The sequence below is a fragment of the Odocoileus virginianus genome, chromosome 24 (assembly GCF_023699985.2).
Source record: "Odocoileus virginianus isolate 20LAN1187 ecotype Illinois chromosome 24, Ovbor_1.2, whole genome shotgun sequence".
NCBI lineage: Eukaryota > Metazoa > Chordata > Mammalia > Artiodactyla > Cervidae > Odocoileus > Odocoileus virginianus.
The window spans coordinates 30101931-30116973 of record NC_069697.1 but is presented as its reverse complement, the minus strand read 5'-3'; the positions used below and the strand labels follow the sequence as shown (position 1 = coordinate 30116973).

Below are 15043 nucleotides of genomic sequence, written 5' to 3'. Positions count from 1 at the left end.
TTATCCTCTATTTTCTGGTTGTTGATTCCCTTCCTTTTCATTCCTGCCTTTTTCCTGTTTTTTTCCTTCTTACCTATAATTCAAATTTTTCATTAATTGTGATTGACAACTGGCCAGTCTGCTATTAGAAGATAACCAGGCCCACTGTGGAAGCTGAATTTCTCCAAACTTGCAAACCTAAACTGTGAAAGAAAATGTACTTCTCTAAGTTCTGTATCCTCAAACCATGGAAAGGCTACGAAAATGTCTGCTACCATAACTTGGGATTGTCAACAGGGAGAGTGAGTGCCAGTTGTTATAAAAATAGTCTTACCTTGTTTGGCCTCACTTAGCTTTCCCAAAAATGTTCTTGCAGTTCCTCTTCTGGCAAAAGCTTTAGAATACGAGCCATCTAACAAGATAGCTTGTGTGCAGTCTTTTTCAGCCTCTTCATACCTATTAAATATGATACAAATACTAAGTAGAAAAATGTAGCTGATAGAAAACTTCATGTAAACTGAGTTTCTAATATAAAAAATATACATATAATTTCAATTACCAATTCCCCAATCTCTGTTTAAGGGAAAAGACTAATTTCTAAATTTTTTATTCTCACCAAATTTTGGAATCTTCTGGTTGAGGAGGGAGAAGGTAACAGATTAAGTGAAGTCAGAAATTAGTCTGGTGGAAGGACAGAATTAATGATGGCAAAATATGAATAAAGCAGACAAAATACCACAGCATACCTCCCCTCCAACTCTCAACATGTACAGTTACTACATTAACAATAACTGGCATCAATTCTCCAAACTTCATTAAGATTTACCCCATACTACACATCACCTAAGGAAAACAACACACTCAATACTTCGAATTCATTATGTATATGAAAAAGTACCATCTAATACTTTTCATAAATTCTACTCATCCATGCAATCAGCAATCAATTCAGTCTGAATGGGTACTGCTTCACAACAAAAAAGTTAAGAAAAGCTGAAAAAATAAAAATAAAAATCTTGATATCCTCATACATTAAAATGACATTAATTAACTGTTATGAATTCACTTGGCATAATAATGGTGTTGTACTTATGTATGAAGCATCCTTAAGGGATGAAATATCATGTCCGTGATTTGCTTTATAACTCAGGAGGGGAAAAAGTAGAACCAAATATGACAAAAAAGGTATGGCTTGTGAAAACTAGATGATTTGGTACACAAAGTTTACTATGAAATTTCATAATAAAATTTTTTCTAAAAAAATAATCTTCTTTGATCACATTATTCCCAAGACCTAAATGAATGCCATCCTACCTTCAAAATAAGACCTAGTATGAACAAGGTTAAACAGCCCTGAATTCTTTTTTTCTGAATTCTTTAATTCACTTCTGAGCAAAAGAAAGATTATGTTTGTGTGTGTTCACGTCCATGCCCCAACCAGTTTATTCTCTACATGACTGATTACATCATCTTCCCATTCAAGATACTGCATGGGCTCCACACTTCTTAGGATGAAGTCGAGCTCTCTGCCGAGCACAAAGTTGGGGGCTTGCTTGACTCTCTAGCCTTGTCTCTGCCAGTGCCCCTGCGTATCAGTCATCATATGAACCTCCTGCCCTTTCCAGAAGGCACCATGGAATTTTTGCATCCTGTGTCTTTGAACCTGCACTGAGACACCAGAGCTGTTTCCTCACCTCACTAATCATACCATCCCTTTACATCTTGGTTTGGTTCAAACTCCTCTTTGAAAAGTTGCTCTTTTTCCTTGTTCCTCATCTAGTCTATAATACTGATAGCACTCACTATTTAGTAGAGAAAACTTCAGATATTAACTGTAAATCTAGAAGATACACTAAAGGGGATTTCCTGGTGGTCCAATGAAAACTCAGCGTTTTCATTGCTGAGGGTACAGGTTTGAACCCTGGTCAGGGAACTAGGACTCTGCAAGCTGGGCAGTGCGCCCAAAAAAACTAAAGACATACTAGAAAGAGATTCAAGTAAGACTCACATAGGTCTTTCAAATAAAAAAATAAAAAAAACTTGCTGTGATATACTTATGTGGTTATCAACTAAAGCAACAAACACAATAAATTAGAGCCCTCATAGTGTGTAGATATAATCTCTCATCTATTAGAAGGTATTATTCTTGGCATTAATCAAATCTAAAGATGTAGGCCTTACAATTTTTAAATCATTTGCAATTCCTGAATAGCAAAATTCAAAACTTTCCTAAGTTAGTGAGAAATGCAATGACTTTTACTTGGTCTAATCAAAACAATACCTCTCCAGTGAGTCTGTTAGTTTCAATGAAGTTAAATACAAATTAAAATTTTCTTCTATGATAGCCTGTGATCCTTTGAGAGATCTGAAAATCTGGATGGGAAAAATACTACATCCTTACTACCATTAACTTTCAAATGACATGTAGCTTTCCTTTCAATTACAACTGCAGATAATAAACCACATTAGTAAAAACAGTACCTATGACTTTGTCACAAATAAAAATCACAGATATTTTCACATTACACCGTATTTGTCACAGATATCTTTGAGGTAGCACAACTATTTCAGAAACGGGGTAATTTAACCTGATGTTTGTTTGCATGTGATCATAGTACCTGTTTGTAAATGCTCCTATGACACAGCTGGCCAACCACCAGGCAACTCTGTCCCTAGCAGTCACTTAGACTCCAAAAGTGAAGCCATATGTTAAGGACTGTGTCGCCACTTCTTCCTCCAGGGGATCTTCCTGACCAGGGATCAAAGCCACATCTCCCGAGTCTCCTCGCACTGGCAAGCAAATTCTTTACCACTGAGCCACCGTTATCACACTGGTAATGTAATCATCTTGCTGCTTTCTGGGAATTCCCTAGACACACGTACTGGTTGATCAATATGTAGAAGATGTGTCAATGAGCATCCCAAATTCTAGTGGTTTTATTCAAACTTTCACAATAATACGTCTTTAAAAATTTTTTACCTTTAACTTGCCTATATGTATTTTAGGTTTGGAAATTTTAGTTCTTTTTAAGTTTTCATTTTGCACTGGGGTATAACCAATTAACAATGCTACAGTAGTTTCAGGTGAACAGCTAAGGGACTCAGTCATAAATATACATGTATCCCTTCTCCCCCAAACCCCGCTCCCATCCAGGCTGGCACATAACACTGAGGAGAGTTCCATGTGCTATACAATAGGTCTTTTGGTTATCCATTTTAAATATGGTAGTGTGTACATGACCCTCCCAAACTCCCTAACTATCCCCTCCCCTGGCAACAACAGATTCGTTTTCTAAATCTGTAAGTCTCTTTCTGTTTCATAAGTAAGTTCATTTGTATCATTTCTTTTTAGATTCCACCTATAAGGGTTATTATTATATTTCTCCTTCTCTGTCTGGCTTACTTCACTCAGTATGACACTCTCTACAACTTGCCTGTATTTTAAATGCAGTTTCTCATTTTGTAGTGTTTAATTTCTTTTTAATAACTTTAATCATTTACTTATATCTGTGCTGAGTCTCCATGCTGTGTGGCTTTTCTCTAGCTGCGGTGAACGGGGCCACTCTTTAGTTGCGGCGAGGGGCTTCTCACTGCGGTGGCTTCTCTTGTTGGGAGCACAGGTTCCAGGGAGCCAACGGGCTTCCGCAGTTGCGGCTCCCAGGCTCGAGAGCACAGGCTCAGTATCGTGGCACACAGGCTTAGCTGCTCTGCATCAAGTGGCATCTTTTCGGATCAAGGAGTGAACCTGTGTCTCCTGCACTGGCAGGCAGAGTCTTTACCACTGAGCCACCAGGGAAGCCTCTGTAGCGTGTTAATCTCTAAAAGTATACATACCATTAGATCACAAATTCTGATGAAGCACAAGCTGGAATCAAGATTGCAGGAGAAGTATCAACAACCTCAGATATGTAGATGACACTACTCTTATGACAGAAAGTGATGAGGAACTAAAGAGCCTCTTGATGAAGGTGAAATAGGAGAGTGAAAAGGCTGGCTTAAAACTCAACATTCAGAAAACAAAGATCATGGCATCCGGTTCCATCACTTCACGGCAAATAGATGGGAAAACAATGGAAAGAGTGACAGACTTTTATTTTCTTGGGCTCCAAAATCACTGCAGATGGTGACTGCAGCCATGAAATTAAAAGATGCTTGCTCCTTGGAAGAAAAGCTATGACCAACCTAGACAGCATAATAAAAAGCTGAGACATTACTTTCCCAACAAAGGTCCATCTAATCAAAGCTATCTTTTTTCCAGTAGTCATGTATGGATGTGAGAGCTGGACCATAAACAGGGCTGAACCCTGAAGAATTGATGTGGTATTGGAGAAGACTCTTGAGAGTCCCTTGGACTGCAGAGATCAAACCAGTCAATCTTAAAGGAACTGGTGGTGGTTTAGTCGCTAAGTCATGTCCGACTCTTGCAAACCCATGGATTGTAGCCTGGCAGGCTCCTCTATCCATGGGATTCTCCAGGCAAGAATTCTGGAGTGGGTTGCCATTTCCTTTTCCAAGGAATCTTCTCGACCCAGGAGTCGAACCTGGCTCTCCTGCATTGCAGGTAGATTCTTTACCGACTGAGCTATGAGGGAAGCTCTTAAAGGAAGTAAGTCCTGAATATTCATTGGAAGGACTAATGCTGAGCTGAAGCTCTAATACTTTGGCCACCTGATGCAAAGAACTGACTCACTGGAAAAGACCCTGATGCTGGGAAAGACTGAAGGCAGGAGAAGGGGACGACAGAGGATAAGACGGTTGAATGGTATCACCAACTCAATGGACATGAGTTTGAGCAGCTCCAGGAGTTGGTGATGGACAGGGAACCCTGGCGTGCTGCAGTCCATGGGGTCGCAAAGAGTCGGACATTACTGAGTGACTGAACTGAACTAACATCACAAATCTTAATATTTTTAAAATTCTATTTCAATACAGTTGGTTTCCTTTGTAATCCTAAATGTATAAATAAACACTTGAATATTATCTTGAGAAAGGTGCACCATGCAGCCAAAGCAGTCTGTGGCACCAAAAAGTTTAGAATCTCTACTTATAAAACTTATAGGAATCTTTAATTCTATAACTAGTGTGTAGTATTACAGCAAAGACATAGTTTCTATCATCAGATAAATTATTCTGCTGACTGTCCAACATGGAGCCCTGAGTGCATCCAGAAATGTGTGGTTAGTATCACAGGACCAAGTTTTAGTTCTGTATGTAATCAACCAGCAGTTTCAACAACAGCAGTTCTCTTTTGTTATATATGCATACACTTCCAGGTAAGATTCCGCCCAAAGGGTTCTGAGATTAAAAATAACTTTTAAATCATTAATTCAGAATAGCATAAAGCAATTAAAGAAGTGTTAAACTGTGTAATGCCAGACCAAAACTGAGTAAGTGCTTTAGAGCTAGTGGCACAGTGGTAAAGAATCCATCTGCTAAATAAGAGAGATGCAGGTTCGATCCCTTGGTCAGAAAGTTCCCTGGAGAAAAAATGGCAACCCACTCTAGGATTCTTGCCTGGAAAATTCTGTGGACAGAGGAGGCTGGTGAGCTACAGTCCATGGGGTTGCAAAGAGTCAGACACGACTAAGCGACTAAACAACAACATTTACTGAATATATTCTATGACACACACACCCTCTCTCTTCTAATGCTTAAGACTGAGTTAAATTATTTAGATAATATACCATTTTATGGTAAATTTCATTTTCATCCTGCGTAAAATTAAAGGTAACCAATACTTACTTCTGAATCTTCAGATAGGCCATTGCTCTGTTAGCTGGAAGAAGTGCATTAGCGCCATCTGCTGCTATCCCTCGAGTATAGCATTCGATTGCTCTTTCATATTTCCCCTCTTTGAAAAATGCATTTCCCTACCATTTTGGAAAGAAGTATGGAGAATTAAAAAAAAAAAACATTAGTTGAATTCAAATTTTTAGCAACACTGCTAGTATACCAATTATTATTATATCAGTAATTAAACTATTTTTTAATTGCTAAAAATCCATGAGATGTTTTAGAATCTGTTGGGTTGGTTTCTATAATGGTGTTCTTTTCAGTACTAAAAAAAAAACAGTACACTACTATATTATCTTGCAGCACTAACCATTATTTTACCAATTAAAGACTAGACGAAGTTTAAATGGAAAACACATTTTAATAAATACAGGCCCAAATACTTTAATTATATTAGAATATGTGCAGGGAATTCCCTGTGGTCCAGTTGTTAGGACTCCACACCCTCACTGCTGAGGGCACTGGTTTGATCCCTTGTTGGGGAATTAAGATTCCCCCAAGCTTCGAGGCACAATAAAAAAAAAAATAGAATCTGTACAAAAGAATTTCATAATCCAAACAATTTTTATGAAAGAACAGAGTACCAGACTGTACAGCTCACTATTGATTAACATTAATATGCCTAAACAGAGAATAAATCAAATTGTATTGGAAGGTGTACTAGATTTCATTTTAACATTTATTTATAATCAGAGTCAGATATATCACAATCAATAATCATTCCATAAATTTTTATTAGCAATCCTCTGTAGGTCCATGAAAGCCTATAATATATTAAATTACATTTAAAGAAATTTGGATCAGAAATAGTTCATTGTGTGACATCCCTGGCAGTCCAGTGGTTAAGACGCCATACTTTCACTGCTAGGGGCGTGGGTTCAATCCCTGGTCAGAGAATTAAAATTTCATGTGCCCTGTGGTGAGGCCAAAAAGGGAAAAAAAAAAATAGTTCAGTGTGAGTTAATGAAAAATAAATAAGAATCAGTTTTAATTTATTTCTTTTTGTAATAGTTTTCTTTCTTTCTGGCTGTGCTGGGTCTGCATTGCTGCCCGTGGACTTTGTCGAGTTGCAATGAGTGGTGGGCTCCTCTTCCCTGCAACGCTGGGCTTCTCACCGCGGTGGCTTCTCTTCTTGAGGAGCACGGGCTCCAGAGCACAGACTTCAGGATTGAAGTTCCCGGGCTCCAGGGCACAGGCTCAGCCGTTGTGGCGCTGGGCTTGGCTGCCACATGGCACGTGGGATCTTCCCAGAACAGGGATCGAATGCGTGTCTCCTGTCCTGGCAGGTGGGTTCTTTACCACTGAGCCACCAGGGAAGCACTGTGATTTATTTCTATGTTAACTTGACAACCATCTATATGTAAATATATGTCAAAATGCTCAAAAATAATTTGTTTCCTAAACTTAAATATAATACTTTTTTACAATTATGTATTAAGTCATCAACTACTCAGTTTTAATTAGTAGGCTCCAGAAGTTTCAGTATATTTAATTTTCAGTTTCTACTGAAGAAGAATTTTAATATAATATTAGGAAAGACAGAAACTTAACTGATACACAAAAAACTAAGAGTAAATTCAGGAAAACATATACACGTTAGAATCCTGGATTACCCGATCTTTCTCTGAAATAGCCTGTTGTTTATTCTGTTGTTCTTCAATTTGTTTTTTCTCTCCTTCATCTGACTTAACCATTGTATCAGTTTCCTCTGGATATGAGTTTTCTTTGGAAGTTAAAGCCTAGAAGACATAGCAGTCAGCTAAATAAAACAAGTAATGGAAGATGCATACTTTTTTGACTTTAAAATAACAAACTATTCATATTAGAATTCCTGCCACATTTCAAATAATTAAAATATTTACTCCAATTCAAATTCTTTCTAATAACAAAATTAAATAGCAAATAAATTTAATGTACATCTTATTCCAATTAAAGTAATAATATTCACTAAAGAGCTGTTCATTTATTTATTCAACAAAGATTCTTTTGAATGTCTACACTGTTCTAGGAACAATTTTTAAAAACAAAGAAGGTAATGGAGACCACATTACCAAATTTCTCAAATTTACTATTCATAGTCATTATCTGACCAAGGACAAAACACAAAAATATACAATACAGTTCATAATTAAGAGTCAAGTTTATGTATTTACCAAAAGTTTTTATATGCAATATATAATGGCAATATTTAAAGGCAGACATTCCTCAATCACTGCTACTTTCAACAGATGGCAAAATAATTATAAATGATGCAAAAGTAAAGTGAAAGGAATACATAACTATTAAGTATAATTTGACAGCAAATTTTACAGTTAACTAATATCTATTTTCTTACTTTTAAAAAATTTAGTATTATTTTCCCTGTATAAACCATAAAGATGGAGCAACTTTAAAACTACAAAAATCAAAGAAATATGTGAAAGTTTAGTACAAAAACAAACCACAAGCCAAATGAGAAAAATTAGTGGGATAAAGAAAAATAATTCTGTCATCTGGATAAAATAAAGCAGCAGTAGTTCTAAATATCTCAGACAGCTTTTTAAGGTAACAATTAAGAATCTTTAAATACCAATATACCACCTCTAGCTTACAGTGTGTTTAGTTAAAAAAGACTCTCTAGTACAAAGAATTAAAATTAGAAAAATGTCTATATTACATAGTACAAGTCTATACAAAAACATTTACTTTGTCAAATAAAGGTAATAAGTAACACACTTAATTTAAATAACTACAGTTTACCTGATTAATTTTCCTGAGTTCATTTGTAGCTTCAAAGTTATTTGGTTCCAGTTCTAATACTTTTTCATAATCTGAGTAAAACAGAATATAACAATATTTAAAAGATATATGGTACCTATGGCTGATTCATGTTGAGGTTTGACAAAAAACAACAAAATTCTGTAAAGCAACTATCCTTCAATTAAAAAATATATTAATTTAAAAAAAAAGATATATGGGACCTTCCTAGTGGTACAGTGGTAAGAATCCGCCTGCCAATGCAGGGGACACGCATTCAATCCCTGGTCCGGGAAGATCCCACATGTCTCAGAGCAACTAAGCCTGTGCGCCACAACTACTGTGTCCATGCTCGAGAGTCCACGAGTCGCAAGGACTGAGCCCCCGAGCCACAACTACTGAAGCCCACACACCCCAGAGCCTGGGCTCCACCACAAGAAAGTCAGTGAGAAGCGCATGTGCCACAGTGACGAGTCGCCCCCACTAGTCACAACTACGGAAAGCCACACAGCAACAAAGACTCAGTGTAACCAACAATGAATAAATAATCAAGAAAAGACATATGGTATCCAAAAACCTGTATAAAATAGCAGTCATTTGCTTTCAGGGGACAAAACTATCCTATAGCAAAATTAAGAGGAACTAAGAAATACTGACATTATTCCACTGGCTTTCCTCCATTCTCCCAGGACAGAGAAAACCCTGAATCCTTGTGTCAGATCACCTCCTTCTTCGAGCCTCAGGAAGAACACTTGCTATCATAAGGTATAGCTCATAAAACCAAGAAGGAGCACAATCTTTCAGACATAAACTTCATTCTGATTTTTTTATTTATACTACACAAGCCTCTTTTATGAAATAATAAAAGGATTAAAATTTTAAAATAAATAAAAATGTGTTAGGTTCATGCATCACCTCTAGCTTCACAAAAGCCAACAAGATGTTTTAATCTGTCTCACATATAAGAAACTGAAAATCAGAGAAGATACATAACCTTCCCCTAGTAACAGAGTGAACACACGGTTGAATGAGAATATGAACCAAAGTTTAATCAGTGGCAAATAACATGGTCTTTTCCCAAAATATCAAAATACATTTTAAATTGCAAAAACCAGTTTTATTCAATATGGAAAGATCTCTGAAGATAGTAACTGTGATTATCTAGTATTCTTTGTATAGAATCAGTTAAACTATTATATAACTTTTTAGATAATGATGACCTGGAAAACATTAATACCTTTTTTGGCATCCTCTAATTTTTGCAAAGCAAATCGAGCGGCACCTCGTCTTGCATAAGCCTTTGTATAACTTCTATTCAAGGCAATTGCTAAATTACAGTCAGACTCGGCAACAGCAAATCTGCAATTTAAAAAAAAAATAAAGTGAAGTTAATAAAAATCATCTGTTAAACCAAAACTTCAAAAAATTTGTTTCTGAAATCTCTGAAAAGGGGATTTACTTCCCATTTGAAGGCATGTTTCTCTTTTTTTTTTTTGTAAGCGGTTTCTTTAAAGCAAAGAAAAGAATGCCCATTGTCACTGCTTTTTCTCAGTACTCTACTAGAGGTCCTGACCAATGGAGTTCTCTAAGAAAGAAACAGAGCTAAAAAGACTGGAGAGGAAGGAATAAAACTGACATTCTCAGATGATATAGTGGTCGACCAAGAAAATTCAAAACAATCTAGACAAGATTGTTAGAAATAATGACAGTTAAGCAAGGTGGCTACTCTACTAGATATCAACAACAACAAAAAAACTAATAAATCTAACAAAAGATATACAAGATTCAGATGCAGAAAATTACGAGGTTGTCTTCAAAGACATGAAAGATAAGTACAGCAATTTCACATTCATCTACAAGACACAAAAATACAACAATATAATTCTCTCCAAACTGATCTATAAGTCCAATGCAATTGTAATCATAATGTTTCAAGGAACTGGACAGGATAATTCTAAAATTTATACTGATTAGTAAAAGTCCAAGAACACCCAACATTCCTAAAGAATAATAAGGCCCTATACCAAATACCAAGATTTATTATAATGCTATAAAAATTAAAGATAGTATGGAATGGCTATAGTAATGGGAAACAGATCAATGAAGAGAATAAAAAAATGAGAAATAGATCATGCAAACCTGACATATGACAATCGGCAATGAGAATTGCAGATCCATGGGGAAAGCATAGATAGTCAATAAGTAGGGCTGAAACAACTGGGATATGAAACTGGAATTATACCTTCAGCACACACAAGGAGACTTAAGCAAGAAAAGTAAAACATAACTTTTAGGAGAAAATAGAGGAGATTGTTATGAACTCAAAGAAGGGGACTATTTTCACAAATCATACTTTTCAAAGTGCCAACATTTTATAAAAATTAATAAATGAAACACATTAAAATAAGAATTTCTGTTCACTAAGACACCATTTTAAAAAGGAAGATCAGCTACAAACTGAGAGAAGATAATTATTATAAACACTAAAGAATTAGTATCCCCCAAAAAAGAATGCTTAAAAATCAACAGGAAAACAGCCTAACAGAAAAAAGGAGCAAAGATAAAACAAACATATCACAGGAAAATAAAAAAGATAAGTGGTGAATAAACACATAAGAAGATGTTCAACCACATGAGAAATTGGGGAAATGCAAATTAAGGCCACAATGAATTACCACTTTACACCTCCTAGATTGAAAACAATTCAGAAGCCCCATTACACCAGCATTGGTAAGGATATGTAACATTCTTATACACTGCTAATGGGAATGTAAGCAAGTACAACTATCATTGTAACAACTGGTCACCATCATTAAAAGTTAAACATGCGCACATCCTAAGACCTAGCACCAAGAAACAGGTACAGAAGTGCTCACAGTATCACTGTCATTAAATAAGAAAGGGAAGGAGGGTGGAAGGCAGGAAAAGAAAAGACAAGAAGGTGAGGAATAAAGGAACCAACCAGCAATCCAGCAATTAGAGAATGGACACATAACGGTATAGTCCTAAAAAGGAACTGCACATGCATTTAACAGTGAAAATGAGAGATCTACAGCTACTGATACATGCAAAACACGAACAAATCTTATGAGATGAACTAAAATATGAAATATAGTATTCAAAGAAATAGACAAGCCACAGAAAACTATATCCAATGATATACTTCTAAAGCTCAAAAATAAGCAATGTTATACAATGTATTAGAGATATACACATATATAATAAATTTTTTTTAATCAAAAGAATGATACACAACTCAAGATAGTGGTTAACTGGGAGGGACAAGGGTCAGGATATGGAAGAGAATATCAAAAGTAGCTTTGAAAAATAATGTTCTGATTCTGAAGCTAAGTAGCATTTTCATGCAGATTTATTTAAAATTATTCTTCATCATTTACACATACTGTAGATATCAAATATTATAAAAGATAAATACCCCTAATTTGTCAGAATATTTCAAGGATTTTAAAATATGCTATTAAAAATAGCAAAAACTCAGACACCAATATAATTCATATTTCCAAATAGTAATTAAATCAGTAAGAACATCCTCCTTGACAGTATTTGGTTTTTTAAAAATTTTTATGCTAGGTCATTTCTCTGCTTAGGATTAAAACCATATACATTTAAGTTCTTCAACATTAAGTATGTATTTTAAGGGTCAGTATGATTTAAATGTTGGAACATATTTTAAGCTTACCATAATAAAAGTTCTCTGTATTAAATAGTAAATATATAATTTTTCAAAATAATGAAGGAAAATTAATTTATAAAGAATTTTTACCCAGTTAACTTTTTTCCTTCTGTAAATTAGGAAAAGGGCATCTTACTCAATTTTTATAGGAGGAACACCTCAATAAAGTGAGCTACAAGGAGCATGGTTTGAGCACCTGAATGTTTAAAGGCTTAAGTTGAAGAAAGAGAGTGAATAAGAATTTACAGTTGAAAAGAAATGGAAAATTTTCTCAAGCATTTCCACACATTTCATTAAGAAAGATTTAAAAAAAAAAAACCAGTCTCCATATGCACATAAAATATTCACACACATTATGGAAACGCCTTACTTTTTCAGTCTGAAGTAAGCTGATGCTCTGTTTGTTGGCAACACCGGATTATAAGGATCAGCATCCATGCCTTTGGTGTAGCACTCAATTGCATCATCATATTTTCCTTGTTTGAAGTATTTATTGCCCTGTAAAAGCATACAAGTCAGATGCACACTGACACAGAATTCTAGAGCTACTTTCTTTCATTATTCATCTCCTCCTCTCTCATTGGCCATGTAATCAAAGCTAGTGGTCACAGTTAGGGCCCAATCCAGGAGCCCTGGCAGAAAAATGAGTAAAATACCTAGCATTAAATACTTTTTACTCACAATAACCCACAGAAATTCAACAAAGGAAAGGCATCAAGACAAATTTTAATCTGAAGAGTGCCACCTCTTTAAAAAGCAATATAGCCAGTTTATGGGAATACATGTAAATCCATGGCTAATTCATTTCAATGTATGACAAAAACCACTGCAATGATGTAAAGTAATTAGCCTCCAACTAATAAAAATAAATGGAAAAAAAAAATAAAATAAAAAGCAATATAGCCAGTTTAACAATAAAGAGACATTTCTCAGAGAGATGTCATATGTTTCGAAATGCAACCAAAGATGGTCTGTGATATGGAGTAGTGGGATACAATATACATGTCAAGAATCACACACTGATCTGATTAGTACTTCAGTCTACTACTTAAAGCCCTGGAACAACTCTCTGTACACTCCAAGTACTTTACATATAATAATTCATTTAGTAACACAACAACCCATTTAGATTTAGTAATAATATTAATCTTACTGTACAGCTAAGAAAACTGAATACATACAGGCAATTCAAAAGACCTTGTCACAGGACTTGAACCTAGATAATCTGGTTTCAGAGCACACACTCCTAACCACTATGCTATACTGCCTCCTGATAGGGACATAGCCAAAAACAACTTGAACACCCACTAAATTACACTGTAGAAATCTTTGATTTTTCTACAAATCCTGCCTAACTGAAGGAACCCACAGCTGACCTAGAAAGTACCTTTTCTTTTAGAGCAAGAGCCTTTTGTGAATCTACATGAATCCCATCTTCTTCTGACTCGGATTCTTGAGACACAGAATCATGGGTACTCTCTTCTTTGTCAAGTTCATCAAGGATACTATCCTGAAATCAAAAGTAGGGGAACAGTGTCATAATTACATGACCATTAAAAAAAAAAGATATACTGCCCCCCCAAAAAAGAACATTCAACAGAACTTAAGTTTTTACAACCTAAGGACTTAAAGGCCTATAAAAATAATCCAAATAACCTCTCATTATTAGGAGTTATTATTTAGAGAAAAGAATATTCTTATTTAGAAAACCAAGATCCAAACCACTTACACAATCTGACTTTAAACTCATATAAAGTAAACTAAGTCTACAAACCAACCCTAAATCACAAACTATTAGCAGTGAACTATTATTGTTTTACATAAGAGAAGTTTGCAATTAACCCAAATCTGTGCAACTACATCCAAAAATAGGGAAAGGGTTTTGTCTGAAAACCTTTTTTCTTTCTGATTTTTAAACAACAAAAACTGCTGGCAGAGTACAATTAACTCCTGATTCTCACAGCAACCTATGAGGGTAGAAATAATTATCCATGTTTTTCCCTTGAAGAAATTGAGAAATAAAAGTTAGCAAACTCACTCAAGGTCACTCAGCTAGGATGTGGCCAAATGAGGATCTGAACCCAAGCAGTCTGCCTCCTCGGAGCTCTCAATAACTATGTTACACTGTTTATCAATGTATTCTGAAATATAGCTGACTATCAAAGAAAATACACAACAAGCTCGTCCAGCAATTTCCAATTTCTTTTGACCCAGACACTCCTTTCAGGGTAATAAATCATTTCATGGACTGCATCAGTATTTTTTTAAACTATTTTTTAGTATGCATGCATGCATGCTCAGTTGCTTCAGTTGTGTCCAACTCTTTGCACCCTCATAGATTGTAGCCCACCTGGCCTCTCTGTTGATGGGGGTTCTCCAGGCAAGAATACTGGAGTGGGTTGCCATGCCCTCCTCCGGGAGATCTTCCCAACCCAGAGACAGAACCCAGGTCTCATGTTTCCTGCACTGGCAGGCAGGTTCTTTACCACTAGCATCACCATATATAATAAAAAAATGATTTTTAGTAAGAATTTTTTTTTTTTTCCATGCCATGTGGCTTGCAGAAACTCAATTCCTCAGCCAGGAACTGAACCTGGGCCACAGCAGTGGAAGCTCAGAATCCCAGGCCACCAGGGTATGCCTGAGTAAGAAATTTTAAACCAGTGAGAATTAAAGAGTTCATTAAAGCTCATATAAACAAAAACTTTATTATATAAATAAAATCCTTTCTGTCTTTTACAAGTTATTACTATTCTAAATAATTTGTGTAAAAAAATTGTTGATAAATTTTAAAATAAAATAAGATCTATGCTTAGTTTCATTAAATAAATGAATATTAAA

At 35.5% G+C, this 15043-nt stretch overlaps 1 protein-coding gene across 2 annotated transcripts in view; it reads right to left on the bottom strand.

Moving 5' to 3' along the window:
* RPAP3 (RNA polymerase II associated protein 3) overlaps window positions 1-15043 on the bottom strand; it is a 35540-nt gene that overhangs the window by 12758 nt on the left and 7739 nt on the right. For both annotated transcript variants that reach the window (XM_020889230.2, XM_070454515.1), the window contains exons 4-10: window positions 13590-13712; window positions 12573-12700; window positions 9746-9867; window positions 8512-8582; window positions 7386-7511; window positions 5722-5849; window positions 314-435 (exon numbers count right to left, since the gene is read on the bottom strand). In XM_020889230.2, the coding sequence (XP_020744889.2) occupies window positions 314-435; window positions 5722-5849; window positions 7386-7511; window positions 8512-8582; window positions 9746-9867; window positions 12573-12700; window positions 13590-13712 (820 nt within the window). The remainder of the gene's footprint in view (window positions 1-313; window positions 436-5721; window positions 5850-7385; window positions 7512-8511; window positions 8583-9745; window positions 9868-12572; window positions 12701-13589; window positions 13713-15043) is intronic.